General features: G+C 41.6%; 1 protein-coding gene across 1 annotated transcript in view; it reads right to left on the bottom strand.

Annotated features, from left to right (window-relative positions):
• trol (terribly reduced optic lobes) overlaps positions 1-18,255 on the bottom strand; it is a 236,070-nt gene that overhangs the window by 25,503 nt on the left and 192,312 nt on the right. Inside the window, exons 12-33 of the mRNA XM_086972590.1 lie at positions 17,731-17,927; positions 16,954-17,070; positions 16,375-16,485; positions 14,995-15,111; positions 14,618-14,731; positions 12,947-13,016; positions 11,763-12,208; positions 8,512-8,628; positions 7,779-8,024; positions 7,369-7,488; positions 6,809-6,972; positions 6,348-6,509; positions 5,661-5,760; positions 4,186-4,391; positions 3,568-3,719; positions 3,286-3,430; positions 2,603-2,808; positions 2,124-2,235; positions 1,578-1,703; positions 1,128-1,255; positions 437-615; positions 136-243 (exon numbers count right to left, since the gene is read on the bottom strand). Coding sequence (XP_086828716.1) covers positions 136-243; positions 437-615; positions 1,128-1,255; positions 1,578-1,703; positions 2,124-2,235; positions 2,603-2,808; positions 3,286-3,430; positions 3,568-3,719; positions 4,186-4,391; positions 5,661-5,760; positions 6,348-6,509; positions 6,809-6,972; positions 7,369-7,488; positions 7,779-8,024; positions 8,512-8,628; positions 11,763-12,208; positions 12,947-13,016; positions 14,618-14,731; positions 14,995-15,111; positions 16,375-16,485; positions 16,954-17,070; positions 17,731-17,927 — 3,443 coding nt within the window. The remainder of the gene's footprint in view (positions 1-135; positions 244-436; positions 616-1,127; positions 1,256-1,577; positions 1,704-2,123; positions 2,236-2,602; positions 2,809-3,285; positions 3,431-3,567; positions 3,720-4,185; positions 4,392-5,660; positions 5,761-6,347; positions 6,510-6,808; positions 6,973-7,368; positions 7,489-7,778; positions 8,025-8,511; positions 8,629-11,762; positions 12,209-12,946; positions 13,017-14,617; positions 14,732-14,994; positions 15,112-16,374; positions 16,486-16,953; positions 17,071-17,730; positions 17,928-18,255) is intronic.

Genomic DNA, 18,255 nt, shown 5'->3' with positions numbered 1-18,255 from the left:
GCTATGACGTTTTAGCGTATTCTCGTTTTTCATTCGACTTTTACGTCACTCCTTTAACCGTCTCAAAATATGTAACTTTTATTCTGGAAGTGTACAAGATAATCACTCAATAACATCTACGTAGAGGACACATACCACAACCATGTTCATCAGAAAAGTCTTCACAATCATAGCGGCCATCACACTGTTGCCGCCTCATAATGCAGCTGCCGCCACCACATTGGAATTGATCAACGTCACATTCTGCAAGCAAAATTCATCATGACCTATAGTGATGGGAAGATTCTTGACCAATGCAACTACATATTGAAGCAGTTTTTGTCATTCTCGTAGCTGAATCGTTTGATTAATGCTGAAAGATTTCTACCTTGCAACTTAGCTACAAGATAAATGTATCAATAGGCGTTTGTTCTTTTAATGAAAGGCTTGATTTTACCCGAAAGTCGGCAGGTGTTGCCTAGATCCGAACGTTCATAGCCATGGGCGCACTTTTGGCAGCGTCTACCCTCGTAGCCAATAGGACACGCTGTACACGTCACCTCTCCGTCGGCGTCTAGCTGACACGAGGGCGCAAACCACTCAGCAGGATACCCAGTAAATCGGCTTGTCAACATGCTGCATGCACAATACGAACAGAACAAAGAACATTTGTCCAATACCTGTTGGTGTACTATATACCTGTATGAAGATCCTATAATTAAATACTCGCGTGCGCAGATAGGTCAGTTAACTTTGTATATACAATAGCAATTTTTATGTAGTGCTTGACACGTACACATGTGTGAACGAGAGCTATATACAAGTTGATGTATCTTTCTTTCACACATCACGTATGGCCTATCAACAAATCATCGACAGCTAACTACTAGAAAGCAAAAAAAAGCAGACGTGTTGGTTTATAAGGTAGGCAAAGAGCCTATTCACAATATCGGCAGGCATTTTACTTATGAGTTTAATTTCTTGCACGCTAATCTATTTACTCCATTAATAAAGAGAAAGGATGGACGAGATGAACTGCCATCGTTTTCACAAAGGTCACACTGTCCTCGATGTAGGACATTTATAGTCGTAATTATGACATTGTTGTTATTGTCTATTTAGAATTTTGCGTAAGCTTGGCCACTTACTGAGGTGGGACTGTTATTGGTGGACACGGGCAGGGTCTACAGTCGAAGGCCGTCCCCCTAGTTGCCTGTCCATAGAAACCCCGTTTGCATTTCTCGCAGTGGACACCATCGGTATTATGTTGGCAGTTCTGCGAAAAAATGCCGTTATTTGAAACTTTACCTCGAAATCCCGTAACTTATATTCATCGACTCGCCTTATCTACAAATGAATACTAAAAGAAACATGGCGTGTAACTATCTTCTATTACCTCTGCAAACGCTTAATATCATCTTCATTCTCTAACAATGCACTACGCGCTGATTGTCGAAGTAAAGGACGATGTCATTGTTTCCGCCATATCGATCGCACCTCGTTCTAGTATCCTTTTAGACATGTTTTTAGCCCTTATCTAAACTTCGCACTATTATATATGCGTCTGCGAGATTTATAAGCGTTTTCCTCACACTTACCAAGCATTTGCCAGTAGTCTGGTCGCACGTGTTGGAATGACCGTTGCAGGCACAAGGAATGACACCCTGAACGCAGGACCCGAGAAACTGACCACTTTGACGGCGTACGAATCCAGCGGCACATTGCTGTATTTGTTCGCAGGCGCAAACAGATATGAACATATTGATATATGCAGTTGCTAGGAGTATATAGACATTTAAAGATGTCGCTATTGCGAACACGAGAGAAAATACATGGCATAGTCCTTAGTGGTTATTCTGCCAAAACCGATTGCGCTATAATCGAACAACATAATGCTATACTTGTAAACGAAGTCCTTCGAACATTTCGTTACGACACCTGTATGCTATATATAGGCTATATATATATTATTATTGAAGCTAGAAAGGCGATGTTTGTGTCGACGAGTGTATGTATTCCCATATACCAATTCCACCTTTAAACGCAAACGCCGTAAACAGCAAAAATAATATACGATTGAACTCATTAATAAATAGTGATAAACGACCAGACGTATAGAGTAATGTAGGCAAAAAACCATGTACCTCACAAGAGTGCCCTACATAACCCTGAGGACAAGTACACTGTTCCACGAGAACCGCTATGACGCCTTGAGGATTCGAATAGCTGGCTGAATCTAGTTCCACCTTCCTGATGCTACATATCGTTACAACATACAGAAGGAAGGTTCGCATTAATGCACGTACTTGGTGGTCTGACTAATTTTTTTGCGAGATTTCTAAAAAAAGAAGCTTCGATATAAATTTGATGGACTGGCACACTTTGCAATGTCCTTGTATAACGCGCAACGACTCGCCTGAGTAATAATGCAAGTCAAATGTAAACGAGTGGTCAAAGGTAACGCATCTGATATTCTATGACATTGTCAACTGCTTGTTTGTCATGAAATAATTCGATTTCTTTAGAAATCCCCTAACGTCATTCGACCATTCTATCACTGTTGTACGGTATTACATAACCACATGTGTATACTTTGTAAGATATTATCTAGTAAATAGCTAACCTGGCTTGTAAAAGCTCGATTGTGTAACCGGCTCGAATGTAAATTCCGTTCAGATCAGCGAGAACCGTCATGATGTCTTCACGAAGAGCCCCACGTCCTCCATGATGGCCGCCGGACTGACCGGAGTGGGAGGGCCGTAGCCACGCCCCCTGGCGACAAGAATCATATTCATGTGTGTCATCCATGCTGCCATCATGGCTACGGTGCTGGAACACCAAGCAACATACCACCGGTCTTCGTACAACTAACCTACAACCTAACCTAGTCCCTTTTTCAGAATACGTAAGTTGACTAATTGATATCTAGTTTCAAGCAAACCATTTTCAGCAAACAATAACTGCTAGTGAGAGATTCCGGAGTTGTGACCCAGTTGTTTCCTCAGTTACCACGGCTAGAGTCACAGCAATTATAGGAGATCACTCATAACGAACACCCGCATCAAATATTTAATGAGGTTTTTACGAGTTCTAGATCCAACAGTGCCGCTGCATATTACTTTTAGCAGCCGTTCTCGAGTGTGAAACAAAATATATTTGCCTACGCCAGCTTCTGAACCGAGCCCACTGAACGTAAATTTAGAAGGTTAATACCATTTACAAGGACACGCCTAATAAGTATACGTATATATATTGCCTTGAATGTATACGGTAAAGACGCGTGATATTTCGAAACGATAGGAATACCTCAATGATCTGCATGTTGATTTTATATTCTTGATCGGGTAGATAATGTATGCCTGAGCGATAGAAGATCTCTAGACCATTTCCTCGCATGACGACATCTGCAAAATCATCGGACAGGCGCTCCTCCTGCATCCCGCTTTTGAATCTTTTCATTGCCGAAAACCGGATGCAACAGCAAGAGAAATTCTCGTTATTAATATAATCAAATGCTCGATGACGCCTATCGCAAGCATCACCATCCCTCGCGTCGTATTTACTATGGCTAGCCGTTATGACACGTACTTGATAGAGTATTTAAGATATCCTCCATATGAGGCGACCCGAGGTCCCAGAAGGTCACCACTAATGCTCCAATACAGTTGATGACTTCCTGCTAATTTCTCAATTAGGGTCCCGTCAATCGAATACTCGTCGCCAGTCTGAACGACTGCTTTCTACAAACGGAATCATACGGTAAATACGTTGAAACATACGCGTGTATGAACACTCGCTATGTACCTGTAGTCTGTAAGTTTACTCACTGCAGCTCAAGAAAGTATTTGCGCATGCTGGAATACTTTATGATTGTTCTTGAAGCAGTTTTCGTGCTGGTTGAAAATTCACAAGCATGGCTGTGCTAAGTTAGGCGGGTGCCTTTCCGAAGTTAGTTAAGCCTTTTCATACGTACATATACAAAGTGAACGAATCTTTCTTAGAGTCCATGTACACTGATATCGTTTGATGACACGGCCTACACCCTTTGGCGTATTGCAAACGGTATGCTTGATGCATCGATACTTTCTAAAAAAAAAATATTTCCACTTCGTTTAAGTGCTGTAGCAAGCTAATCAACGCCTGCTCAAACGTATCGGTTTTTCCCCAGATTAGGTCCCGCCGTATACTAATTGACGTCTTACGTACATGCATCGGGCTGTAGTTGTTCGAAACGTCCTTGTAGCTTCCATGGTTGCTCCTCTCGAAAACATGGGCCGACAGAAGGCTCGAATTGAGTGCCACGCGATACATGTTACTTGACCGGCAGCTCGTTGAAGCCCCAAAACAAAAACAATTCAGACATTCCTTCGACGATTTGGCTTCTTCATTGAATTGTCCGTTCTGACAAATACCTGTTGATTGTACATATAATATTATCGACATTCGTCAGTCAACAATAATAAATGTCTTAAGTAATTATTAAGTGAACGATTTTCTACCTAGTGCTTTACTCAGGTATATCGTGCAAAGTTGTATAGCTTTCTAGTTCCTTTTGTTACTACCATAACGAACTGGTCCAGAAAAGATTCAGTTGATGAAAATGACGGCCTTCTAACTGACTTGCAGCAGGCTGCTCACTATACTCAAACATAAAACGCGCTAAGGCGGGTAAGAATGTAGAGGGGGTATCAAGAAATGGCGCTCCGCTGAGTAGTATAAAGCTCTTTATTCGTCTTTTATTTCTCCCTTTTCTATGCGAAGATGACACATAACTTGTGCGGGTCGAGCAAGTGTGTCGTCGTGAGCTGATGCTCAGGACTCCGTTGGCTCGAGCCCAACATTTAGGCCGCTATATAGTCGCTTAGCCCGAGGACCTCGTTTCTGCTACCGCATGTATGTCGACATACGTATATGTAATCACGATGGCGTAACTGAGACTCATATATTTGCGGGACAGAGTCCCGGCTGGCGATAATGAGGAACCATCAGAAGCACTGTGACGGAATTCTAAAGCCTTCAGAGAATCCGTATCAAACAGGCCAATATAACAGGGTTCTAAACGTCTTCGCTCGAGCACAGCCTACCTAAAATAGATGGGCGAACGATTTGATTCGAACTGTATCAGCAGCTACAACAGTTGAAGACGACAGTCCAAGAAGAAGAAGAAAAAAGAGCTTCGTCATTTACGCTAGAGATATGATTAGTCTATGCACGCCTCTATTCGTTCTCGCGTAACGTAAATTGTATGAAATCGACCGTCGATGAATCTAACTCTGGCAACGTTTTACAGCAATACTTATGGAGCGGAATAGATTCCTAAGTTAAATTCGTCCAAACTTTTGTTTTAGCAATATTATTACTACGACAAGCAATAATATTGCTAAAACGTAATAGTTGCTATTTCGATAGCAATAGCATACGTTTACTCCTGATACCGCTCAGCTTATATGGGCCTACTTGAAACGGTAGGCCATCATAGACGATTGAATTTGCCTGTTTTAACACAGCCGGTTTCCTTTACGGCCTTTTTTTTGCAATTCGACCGTCTTTAGCATATGCTGATAAACCGAAGGTCTGTTAAGGTATATAAACCAATTGTGGAGAGCAAACAGTCGTCTTATTATCTACGTTTAGTTAGAATATATTATATAGTAATCTAGTCGGCGGCTGGTGTAGTATACCTCGCGCTTTAACGACCAATATCGTATCGGGGACTGCTAGGACATTTTTTCGCACGTTCATTGCTTCACACGTCCAAGCGCCTTGGTCTGACTGAGATACCTGGAGAAGACGTAACAAAAGTGTTTAGCATCTACAGATAATAATTCGTAACATCTACTGAAAAGTTGTTAAGCAAAGATCCGATAAGTTCCTGTTTTATCTTCAAAATAGCTTCGCTGAAATTGGGTTTACTAATGATGAAAAATAAGTACGTAGCTTTACGATCGAAGTAATATCTTCGAACTTACTTATTTTGTGCCGACTATTATAGAATAACTGCATTTACGGTTTGTTAAATATGCTTACAAGAAGAGTATGCATTATTTATTACATAAAATTATACAATTATGTATTCTAAGTTCTACAGTTACTAATAGCCCGATAAAATTCATAGTCATTTGGCTTTCAGATAATCTACAGAGTTCTCGTCGCTGACGCTTCCGCTACTATCATTGGGATAGATAGAGGGAGCTCATGTCAAGCGTAACTTGAGGCAGGATACGACCTGTACGGAATCTATGGTGATTCGTAAAACGTAAACATTCTGAGGATTTGCAAAACGATATTCTTTTAGAAGCGTTATTTACGAGTGATACCAAAGTCGAACGCTCAGTAGCAAGCCAACCATCATAATTTGTTTAACATACCTCTCGAATCGTCAGGATGCCAACGCCACGATCGGACGTTGTTGTCACTCGTGGGGGAGAAGGAATATGACCCCAGTTTTTTCGCCAGCTAATGAATGGCTCCGGATTACCGATAGCCCCACAACTGACGTTTACTGTATCACCTTCGGACGCGGTTACCACCTGAAACAAACGATATCCTAATCAGCGCTCGTACGACTACAAGTGAGCAAATGTAACTAATATTGGTGATAATCGACAAATCCATACAGGTGCCAATTGATATCGGAACCCACCTGTCTATACAAGTATTGTTCTTTCCCACACGAAAACGCTTCGGGGAAAGTCTGAGCAGGCAGAAAAGCACTAGGAACCGAAACATTTTACGTTTATGTTGCAGTTTTAGAAAAGAGAACCTAACATTACGTTTAGTTGTCGAGTGGGGAAGTGTCGATTTTACCGAACACATGCATATAGTCTACCTTCGGTGGGGGAGTGATAATGATCGGTGGTCCACAGCCAATTTCATCGGACTTGTCCTGACAATCGAACTCTTGGTCGCATTGGAACGATCGTGGAATACACTGATCCTGCGACGAACATTGGTACTCGCGCTGGCTACAGGCTGACCCCACAACTACAGTTTCTGTGAAGCGACATTGCAGAGGAAAAAAGAACTTAATAGCAGAGCTTTTTTTGTAGGAACTTAGACAATCACATACTGTTGTAATACTGTTTTGTACTTTTTCACTGAATTGCTTGATTTCACTTCAATAACCGTCTTTCGATAAGTTAGTCCAACGTCATGTGGCACGGGCATGCGATATACGTACAAGTTCCTTGGGAGCGGCCTTAAAGACGAGAAAAACTAATGCCAAATGAGGTCTGTTTGTGCTTCTAAGCATAAATAAAAGACTATGCAAATTAAAGAAGGCTTTTAACAATGATTATGTGTAAGCGTAAGTCCCCCATTTGACGCAGTACAACGAAACCTTGATGTGCGTGCCCAACTAAATCATTACTTTCATCAATCGTAACTTACTACAGTCACTTTCGTCAGTTCGATCTCCGCAATCATCATCACCGTCACACCAGAACGTCTTGGACACGCAACGCCGATTGGCGCATTCAAATTCGTTGGGCTCGCATTCTGATTGTTGAGCTGAAATGAAAAGATGGCGCAAATACGTCATATAATCCAAGCACTTCGTGATCCAGCCATTTCTGACACGTACACTGAGCATTAACGACAACAAATTCGCAGCAGCAGCAGCATCATCTAAGCTTCATTTGGCTAAGTTCCAGTCACGACACTGCCTAACTGTAATACGTTTCTTTATTAGATCGTACGCTTTTATCTTGCATTCTCCTAATGGGAAATATTAAGTCAATGACCATTACGACATTCGAATAATTACTTGTATACAAACATATTTTCATAAGAGTACGGACCACAGTTGAGCTCATCGGAACCATCCTCACAGTCGTAGTCTCCGTCGCAGAGATACTTGCGCAGAACACACTGTCCGCTGTGGCAGGCTGCCTCGTCCCGGTTGCAACCCTCGGAAACATCAAGCCCAGTCGGCGTTGTGCCTTCAGAGGTCGCGGACGCACCCCCCCCAGAACCGGCCAAAGCAGTGTCTCCACCACCATTCGGCCGAACAAGGATAGGTCGGTTAGGCTCCTCGGACACTGATGCTGTTAACATAACAAACATTTTGGTCTTTTGACTAGTTTAACTACTAATTGAAGCTATCTTACTTTAGATATTTTCATTTTTTCCCACAATCAGTTTTTGTTGAGCTTACCGGTTTCGTCCCTAATAACTAGAACATTTCCTGCACACTAATCGGACCAACTAGTGCTTTTATATTACATATTACGGCCGATGTTTTATGATTCACGTTACAATATACACATGTGCTCCGAGTAAGTATATTGAGAAGCGGGATTCTAGAAGCTAAAGGACTTTTGGGTTGAAAGCGTCTTTTGACAAATATGCACAAGAATATGCGACATCTACACTAACGACGAGAGCGCCACCAAGAGTCGAAAAAACGCGTGAACCGACTACTCCGAAAGCAAGCCCAGAAGCAATCTGCGGGTTCAGTAAGGGCTAGTCTTTGTTCTCTGTTCGTACGTACCTCTTACCGAGTCCCTATCAAGTTTAGTTCCGGCCACTCACCAGAGTTGCGGGATATTCTACGGGCCTTCTTGTATTCGACTGTTGCCGCGTTTGTTGATGTGCTGCTGATGGTCCAGTAGCCTGTAGCGAGGTTGCCCTTGGAGGCCTTCGAAATGGCTGCGTGCAACGAACATAGCGAAGCGATGAGTCGACGTGTGTGCGATGTTCAGGCCAAACAGCTTTTCCTTTATAGTCCTACAGCCTCATCTTCAGTCCACCTACATGCAGGAGAAGTACCCAGAAGTGGCCCGCGGCGCCAGGCGTAGCAGGCCTCCTCAGACTCCCTTCAGGCTGACCTCTGGACCACAACTGTCAGGGCCATGTAGGCATATGGTATTATGTGGGCGACAACGACGAAATCGTACTAGCAACCCTTATCAGTACGTTCTCTGTGACAATCTGTCCGCCGGACCGTCTAGAGCGGTCAGGCATAGATAGGTTCGACTAAGTATGACCTCATTACATTACAACATTTTGAAGCTATGTCCTCAAGCCTTTGCAAAACAACCCCACTGGCTGCTGTAAGGCGCTGATTCAGCTTGACTAGTGATAACCGAAATACAAGACCTGCAGATCGCACTGAACTTAATTAAATTGCTACCCTGATACTATCGACATTTTGAAAACTAATGACGACGAGAAGTACTTATTTTCTGCAGCACCTCGTTATTGCTGATAGAATATGAAATAAAGGTACCAATTCGAACCAGTGGTAAAAATACTCCAAACAGATAAGCGCATACTTCATCCATTAGATTCAAAGCGATTTCTTGAGATAATACATCTTCGACTATTCGTATAAATTGTTTTTCTCGTACAACCCATACGATGATGCGTACAGAGGTCGAGTAGAAGCAGTAGGACTCGTTTTTGTAATAGCAAATGGTTAATTTCAGTATCATGCATTGTGGGTCTTAAGGCGCAATATAGCTGGGTTAGAGGACCATTTTCTGAGGTCTTCGTTACTATTACTACTTGGATTCGTTTGTCCGACATTTCGACTGTAGATGTTGCTATACTGGTGAAGGCATAGCGCGCCCTGCTGTGTGTGTTGTAGCGGCAGCTTTTCAGTCAAATAGGAGGTCGCTACAAGCCTCGTTATTGAAGCGAAATTAATAGATATTTTGCGGAATCTAAGATTTACTGTTCTTATCTACTGGCAGAGCTCGAAACTAGCATACTAGCAGACCCCGTAGAAGCTGATCCAAACCTAAGCAGGAGCACCGCGCTGCACACGTCGATGAGACCCAAGATATAAGGGTAACGCGAGAATCAAGGGTGGACTCACACAAAGACAACAAGTCATTGTTGGAAAGATAAACTTCTGCTCTCCTTTATATCAATTATTTACTTCGATTTTTTTTTTTTTCTATTTTCGTCCACTTTTGTCTGCTATTGACTCATTTCCGACATGGCTTTGCGAACTGTAGGTTAGGCGCGGCAGACAACAGGCAATAAATGACAGAAATAGGCTCGATCGAAGAAGTACTGTCTATAGTTCTTCTCGATTGGCTTCCGAAATGTCAAGTTGATAAATGTCTGATAATGATGTGGATCACTAGCCGGTTGGTCCCCGAATGCCCCAATGTCACCCCTTGTCGCACCCCAGCGATCAAGCATGGATGGAAGATTAGTATAATATAGTATAGATAGACGGTTGATGATAAAACTAGAGCGACAGTTTTTGACCAACGATAACGAGCTTCGTACACACTAGATGATTAACCGTCCCTGTAAGACTTCTCGCTTGACGCTGAGAGACCCACCACCGCTAAAGATTAGATAGATAGATAGACAAAGCAGTTTTTAAATATTGTACATTACTTTAAATGTACTATTACTAATCTCTGTGCTGTTTGCGAGTGTGGGCGCGGATGCACGTTCCTGGTGAGAATTTAAAAAAAATTAAAGACAAGGAGATGGAGGAGACAATACTGAATCGCCACCGATGCCATCGACATCGTATTGCATAGCCATAGCAGGATTTTTCATAACAACATCAACAACAACAACAACATCAAAGGTACAAGTATGTGAAAGAGCAAGGTATCAGTTGTCCGAAGTTGCAGGCTACAGGCCGTATTTGGCCGGAAAAGGACGTAAGAGTTGGACGGCTGGCTACGACTCACGCACAGACCAAGGCTGTGGAAATCTGATGTTGGGAGCATTGACTGCTCTGCGGCCGGGGCTTTTACAATAAACAACTACTGACGCGTATATATATGTGTGGGAGAAGGAAGCGAGTGCCGCTAAAGGTGCAGACAGTCACTGAGAAACGGGGGGCTGCGAACGCGGGGAGTAAAAACAAATAGCTACATTTGTAGTTCTCTTTTGCATTTATAGTTTCCAACATAAATGAAACTTCTGGTTAGGACTAGTGTCTATGATTCATAATAATAGTTTCGGCGAGTCTACGAATGAGCGGTGCTTTGTTTGACTATTTATATTAACAATGATGAACTATGGTCATTATCATATGTAGATAAAGGAAACTGAAGATCAAGGACGGCGGAACACAAGTGCCGATAGGAGTAACGAAAAAAAAGTTCAAGCTATTATCCTTAATAGCTTGAATAGTAACAGCACGAACCGACCAATCACTAAACCAAATAGCATAAGACTGAATATCATCTGTCGTTATACGGCAGCACCGAATAAACAGCAATGGAAAAACGTATGAGGAAGATCAATTATCATTCAATCATAGAAACAGTAACTGTTGTACGTCCATCACGTTAAACCTAGTAATTATTGATGAATGACTTCATACGTACGCTTATCATATTCATATATATATGTAAACCTCTATATCTCTATATAAACTTGACCACTATAATAATTATCAGTGTCCCTATATAATTTGACCACTGTGGTAATTATCAATGTAGTATTATTACCATCATTGTCACCGCGTCAAGAATGCCCTCTCAACGTTGATGATTTTGATTTGTATTGTATATGCGCATGTAACGATTCATGTGTGTATTACATATATTTTGTATTTCGAATATTTAACACTAGAAAATTGGTTAATTAGATATTCGTTTAGCATAGAAGTTATGTGTATCTCTACCTACTGTTGAACTTATGTTCGATAGAAGCGCGTCTATCTCTCGTTATTTGGACGTGCGTGTAAATCACTCGCTGTGTTTCATTTTTGCCCTTTCTCTCCCATGTGGTTTACTGTGGTGAATAGTATTTGCCACTATTTTTCTTTGGCATTATTGGCTTGGCTCAGTTCAGAGGACTTCAAGCCACCACTACCCCAGTTGCGTTTTCTGTACTATCTTTATAATTTTCGGATTGGGCGTGCGCTTGCCCCGACGGCGTAGTCTCTGATATACCGGACTCAACAGCAGCCACGTAACGCTGTCTGCGTTGCCGGCGAGCCGAAACAGTTCCGTTTTGTGGGCTCTTTGCTAAATATCGGGGGTCGTGTATACCGCTAAATGGGTAGATTAATGCATGGGTAGGCGGATACACACGGGCGGTCACGACGAGGGTGGCGCTTTTCTGGCTGGGCCGCAGCTCCTGGCCGTCGACGGATAGTGGCACGCACAGGTAGACTCCGGCATCATCCTCGGTAACTCGAGGCAGGGTCAAACGTCCACGGTGATCGCTGTGACCGCTTTTCAGTGGTCGTCCATCGGCGCGAGCCCAATGAACCTTCAAGCGGCGGGGTCCTTCGTCGCGGCATCTGTAGATAGGCATCGAGCCAGATGGGCAAGCCGGGAAACAACACCAGTGGTAAAATGCAACCAATTAAGACGATAAAAGCACGGACCAGACGATAATGAATGGCACACAATTTTACTTGTAAGAAAAGGGACTGTACAGGCATATAATCGGGGTTTGTTACATTGCAGTAAAAAGATATCGATCGACCTGGCTTGTTTTCGATAATTTCTGCGCTTCTGCCAATGTCAATGAAACCAAATATCACACTATGAACTAGCTGAATATATTTTTCTATATCATTGAGAACGTCCAGGTTCCCATGGTCCCATGCACTTTGTCCTTAGTTGATTTTATGTTGACGCAAAAAGAGATGACGGGATCTTATTTGTTCGTAATCACAGGACGATAGGTCGAGCGAGATCGCTGAAAACTTAGAAACACAGTTGTGGCCTGTCCGTATACATGTACTTCCTAGTAATCTTCATTATATTGATAATGGATGACAAGGGTGCCGATACCATAGATGTGCGTTATAATTACACTGTCTCATCTTGATATCACGTACGTTTCGTTCTGTTCGTACGCCTACTCTTAAAGACACAAGAATACGTAGATAAGCTATGTACTTTTAGGCGTGTATATAGGTTTCCTTTGTAACTTTTTTTTTTTTACTGGCTAGCGTTGTTGCTCAAGCAGCGAGTGAAAAAAAAATAACGAATTAATAACGTAAACGAATGCCCGAAAATCTCACACGTACCTTATAACGACGTTATGTCCAGCTGTCTCGTTTTGGAAAGAAGGATAGACACGAACGTCGATATCGCTCACTGGAACAGAAAGGAAACAGAGAACTACGTATTGAACAATTTCACTCAATGATTTGGCGCGGGGCGACGCTAGTAATCCCAGAGGCTTTCCCAAAAGTGTTTTCTTACGGCCTGACATTTGGAGAAGGGTTATTTTCAAACGGATTAAAGTTTCGTCAGTTGAACCAGTTATTTATTGAATGTTCAAGTTTGGTTCATTGAAAGTTTGTGTTAGCTCATGGAAAATCAAATCTGCGTACGTGTATCATGCACATACTGGTTCTATTTGAAAATCACGGTGTTGAAAACGTTTCACCATGTTCTGCCTTCAGCTTTGGTCGGCTCGGTAGATACGGTGGCTACGAAACGTTACGCTATTGATAATTGTCTAAGAATTGAAATAAGTGTTTAGATGACTTTATCTATTGTTAAGCTGAGGTGAAGCACTCGTTGGTAATGTAGCAACTGGTTCATCTTTTGCCCCATGTAGGCATTATAGATTGACATAAAGTGCCTAGCGCTTGCATTTCTCTTGAAACACTTTCCTCTAGCTACACCTGAAGGCATGACAGTGAACCTTTTAGCCCCTACTCCTAGCCTTTTTATATTTAATAGAATATAATGGTTAATATATATATATATATATATATATATATACATTGTCCTAATTATTACAAACTACTGAAGGAGAAGAAATAGAATTTCGGTAAGTACTACTTATAGCAGGCATTCATTAATTTCAAACAGGAAAAGCAAAGGAAAGTTTAAAAATGCAAAAACTCTTTCTACATGGAGCAGCTTCTCGAAAGAGAAATCGAGATTACGGTTCAAGAGGCATATTTCGGCATGTGGAAAGTAGCGAGTTACCGTATTTTGTTAAGTAGACATGCGTTTAGTCGGGCATTATGCCACAAGCTGCATATTAAAATTTAACATAAAGTATTGAAATCCAGTGCGCAGTATTCCGCAAAAAGCGTCGACCGCGGGTTACATTGTTGTAAAGTCAACATAGGAGTGTTAAGCTAAATATTTGATAAGTCAACTTACTCTATTGAAGTAAAATCGAAACGAAGCATTGCGTAGACATGTCAGGGTACACTAAATGGTACGAGACCTTCTTATTGTACAGAAATTTCATTTTCTTATCAGTCCTAATCCTTGAATGAGGTAGAAGTACCTTCAGTGAAGGTAACAAAGATTAATAGTTTTCCTGAACGCTATAATAAAGGCAATGATGAAGGAAAACACAACGAAACATGCACGTGCCGAAATTAAAGTACGAAGGGGCAAAAAGTAAAGGGGCAAGCTACAAAGGCTAAAAAAAAATGGAGAATCAAGTTTTTAAATATGATCGCATTCTTTTGTTTGGCTTGACTTTTGAGTTTGGCTATGAAGAACAAGAGTACTAGATCATAGGTGTTTTCAAGGAAGCAAGATAAGGCAATCTGTGTTTGTATGAGAAAAAAGCCAGAGCAAAAAAAATCGTATTTTAAAAAAACACGATTAATGGACAGGGGCTTCGGCTATATCTACAGAGTTTTTTCCTCTACTCATATCATCAGGATAGTATTAGGAGGATGACCGTCGAAGGCAGGATTTATTTGTATGGCAATGATGCCTACCGGAACATCCGTTCTCGTCGGATCCGTCTGCACAATGGGGTTTGCCATCGCAGCGGTGACCCCGCTCGATGCACTGTCCGTTGGTACACGTAAACTGCGTTGGCTGACAGCGCCCTGCGTCGTTTGCCAATAGTAAGCCAACAAACATTATATACAGTTAGGACTGGTCCCATGCACTTTGTCCTTAGTTGATTTTATGTTGCGCAATACGCCGTTTAGCAGCTTAATTAAGGTGCTAATTTTCGACCTCATGAATACTAACAACAACACCGTTACCTATGTGTATATCATATATTTTCATTTACATCGATTCGTACATCAACATACTACATAGGTTCAGAGACACAGAAAAACTGCCTAAATCATGTGACGCTTACAACAATCGATCTCGTCTGATCGATCAGGGCACTGGGGTATGCCGTCGCAGAATTCGTCCCTTGCGATACATAGGCCCGACAGGCACTTGAACTGCGCTGGACCACAATCATGAAATTCTAAGCGTATTTTAAAGGTTGTATATTTATTTGTTTCAGTTATGTCGACATGTTAATGTAGAGTACGTTAGGAGATCGATAATAGAGCCATAGGTGAGTTTTGAGACAAGGCGGGTTCGGTACACAGCGTACCACATTTGTGTCAATGGCACGTTTCGTTGAAATAATGGATGCACGATGAATACCGTGTTTCATGCATGGTTAGTATGTTGATAAGGGCCAAGTAAAGTCGATATGACAGGGAAGAGATGTTCAATAAAGCCGAAAGTTTTCATTGCATGATTATTAGTATTATCATATAAACGTTTTTAGCAATAGGTCGCGATGTCAAGGGAGCGCCACCCATGAAGCATCAGTTGTTTGTTTATTGATTGGTGAAGTTTGATCGTTGATTGTCGATCACGAGCAGATCCCCATAGTCCATTTGGATGAGAGCGCGATGAAGAGGGCCGCATGCAAGAACATAATACTTGTATATGATTTTCTGTTGTTGAGAATAACAGAAGGTAAGCTCATACACGACTGTGTCAACCTCTAGCAAATCTAGATGCATGTTATATCCATATGTGATAGTTGACAATCTAAGCGGACGAAGACGAGTCTGTGTAGTTATCCATATGACTAACTATTTATCTATGCATGTATCGTTTACAACACAAGTACGTGTCTTCGCGTGTGCGCGTAAATAGTCGAAGACTTTTTTCTTCTATATTCGCTAAGTAAGCGAACTATAGATTGTGAACATTGCCTAGTTTGATTTATCGCTGTACTACTGCAGTACTACTATATCGTATAGTACATTCGGATAATAAGACTGTAAAACCGGATAAAAGACTGTAAAAAGACCTATCACAAACTTGAAATCAGGGTTGTTAATGATATTTAGTTACATTCTTGCTAAAAGTTGGAAGCTAGTTGTCTGAGACTGGACTGATTCGGACATACTGGTACATAAAGATATTTATTTTTTTCACTGATATTTTTGCTTCAGACGGGAGCAGCCTTTGGTGAAATTTGGATTAAAAATCCAAACTATAGGAAAACAATTTTATCGCATATTCATTGCAGTAAATGGCGAAAAAAAAAAAAAAAAAAAAAAAACACTATTAAATGTCCTAGTTGCCACATCAACATGGATGTCGGAGATCGGCAAAGTTTCTTTTATATCATCGTTTCCTGGTTCCGTTCTATTGTATGTCTAGGTGTTCGTAAGAATAGACCCCTATTTTTTTTATTTGTTTATTATTGTGCCAGGCTGCTTACCGCAGTTCTGTTCATCAGCGAAGTTGTTACAATCATAGTAACCATCACAACGGAGAATATCCTTGATGCATTGGCCATCTCCACAGTGAAATTTCGATGCGCCGCAAAGTTCTTGGTTTTTGGTAGCATGCAACAATTTCCATTTATTGTAAACATTCGGATCCGATATGATTGTATGTATAATGAACGTAAAATAACATGTTAGTCATGAAACCTAGGGCAACTAGCGAGCGGGGCATGCTGCATTAGACTAGCTCGAAATGAAGATAAAGTCTTTGAACAAAAACTACCACATAAATAGGTTTAATCGTGTTGTTCTTTCTTTCCTTCCTTCCTTCTAATTCGCTCTTTATGTTCCTTCCTTGAAAGGCCTGGTCGTTATCGAAGACTTAGCCTGTTTGACCTAGTCTAAAACTCGTACCTTCTACCCCCCCCCCCCCCCCCCCCCCGGCCTAGTGGAATTGAAATTTTGCTGCATGTTTCCATTAATTGTCTCACAGTTTTTCTCTGACATACGAATGGGTACTGTTTGTAATTTTAATTGGATCTGTCACGTTATAAGTTGCTAGCTTATCTTACTTTGATCAGGGCAGTCGATTTCGTCTGCTCCGTCAGAACAATCACGTCGGCCATCGCAGCGATTCTGCGCTCGGACACAGGATCCGTCGCCGCACTGGAACTCACCGCTTGTACAACCTGAATTTTCCGCACATTAGTAACAATTACTTGAAAAATCTAGTGCCAGCTTATGGATCACAGCGCAGCTAACCGCATTTTTCGCATATCTGATATTTAGCTTTTCGGCTGCAAGTTGAGCATAAAATTTGAAACATATTTTCCATTGGCCTTGAATAACAGGCCCATTAAAATGGTTCGAAATAGGTAAATCGCGTCTGCAAATGGACAATGGGTCGTGCAAAGGACACAAATGTGTCCTATTATCTTTTAGAGACAGCCAGTACTTGGATGTGTGCGTGAATAAACTGGACTTGTTTGTCGCCTCCGAATTTCACTTGATGGGAGCGCATTGGATGCTTTCAATACCCGAACGCAGTATATTTAGGCTTCTTTTACTATAGGATCGGGTATAACCTATCTATTCGCATAAAGAATAACTTTATTTGAGTACGTTTTTTAATTCGTAAATCTTAAATATTTTACTCCAATATTAGAGATCCTTTTGTGTTCAAAAAGTTTGTATTTAGCGTTGTATGTTTTTCCAAGCGAAATACGTCTAGGTAACCTGCACGACTTACATAATAATAATAATAATATTAAGTAATAATAATAATAATAGAATTTAAAGATATCAAGATTTTTAGCAAACTCTGATCCGTGATTGGGCGGTACACGTACAGTTGGCCTCATCAGACCCATCAAAACAGTCGTGGCGCCGATCGCAGCGACGTCCTGCTGCTACGCACTGATCATGGGTGCGACAGGCAAATTCGCCCGGAAGACACTGGCCTTGCCGGGATGAGCCCACCCCCGCCTCCACTACATTACCCGCCTCTGACAATGCATCTTCGATCCATTTAACAGCATCATCTACCCTGCAAATTGTTGGAAAGCAAAGAGGTAAGTTCAGATCTGAAGTAGGTCAGCGTTAGCGAAACTTCATGTGTGTACGAGCATGCCTGTTTGTAGGATAGTTCCTGCTTCGGGGTCGAGCTTAATTATACCGAGCCTATTTTTCTATCGGTGATGTTTTCCGGTTCTCAAGAAACGATCGAAGCACAAGGAAACATAAATCGTAGTCCAAGGTCCCAACAGATGGTCGAATTTTGGCGTGCCGAACATTTATCTACCCTTAATATACTCATTTCTTTAGTTGTTTATTGTCTTTAGTTATTATATTTTTGTTCATACAGCGAGGTTGAA

The sequence above is a fragment of the Varroa jacobsoni genome, unplaced genomic scaffold (assembly GCF_002532875.2).
Source record: "Varroa jacobsoni isolate VJ856 unplaced genomic scaffold, vjacob_1.0 contig00062, whole genome shotgun sequence".
Classification (NCBI taxonomy): Eukaryota; Metazoa; Arthropoda; class Arachnida; order Mesostigmata; family Varroidae; genus Varroa; species Varroa jacobsoni.
Note: the sequence above shows the minus strand (reverse complement) of the source record. Positions and strands in the feature narration are given on the sequence as shown.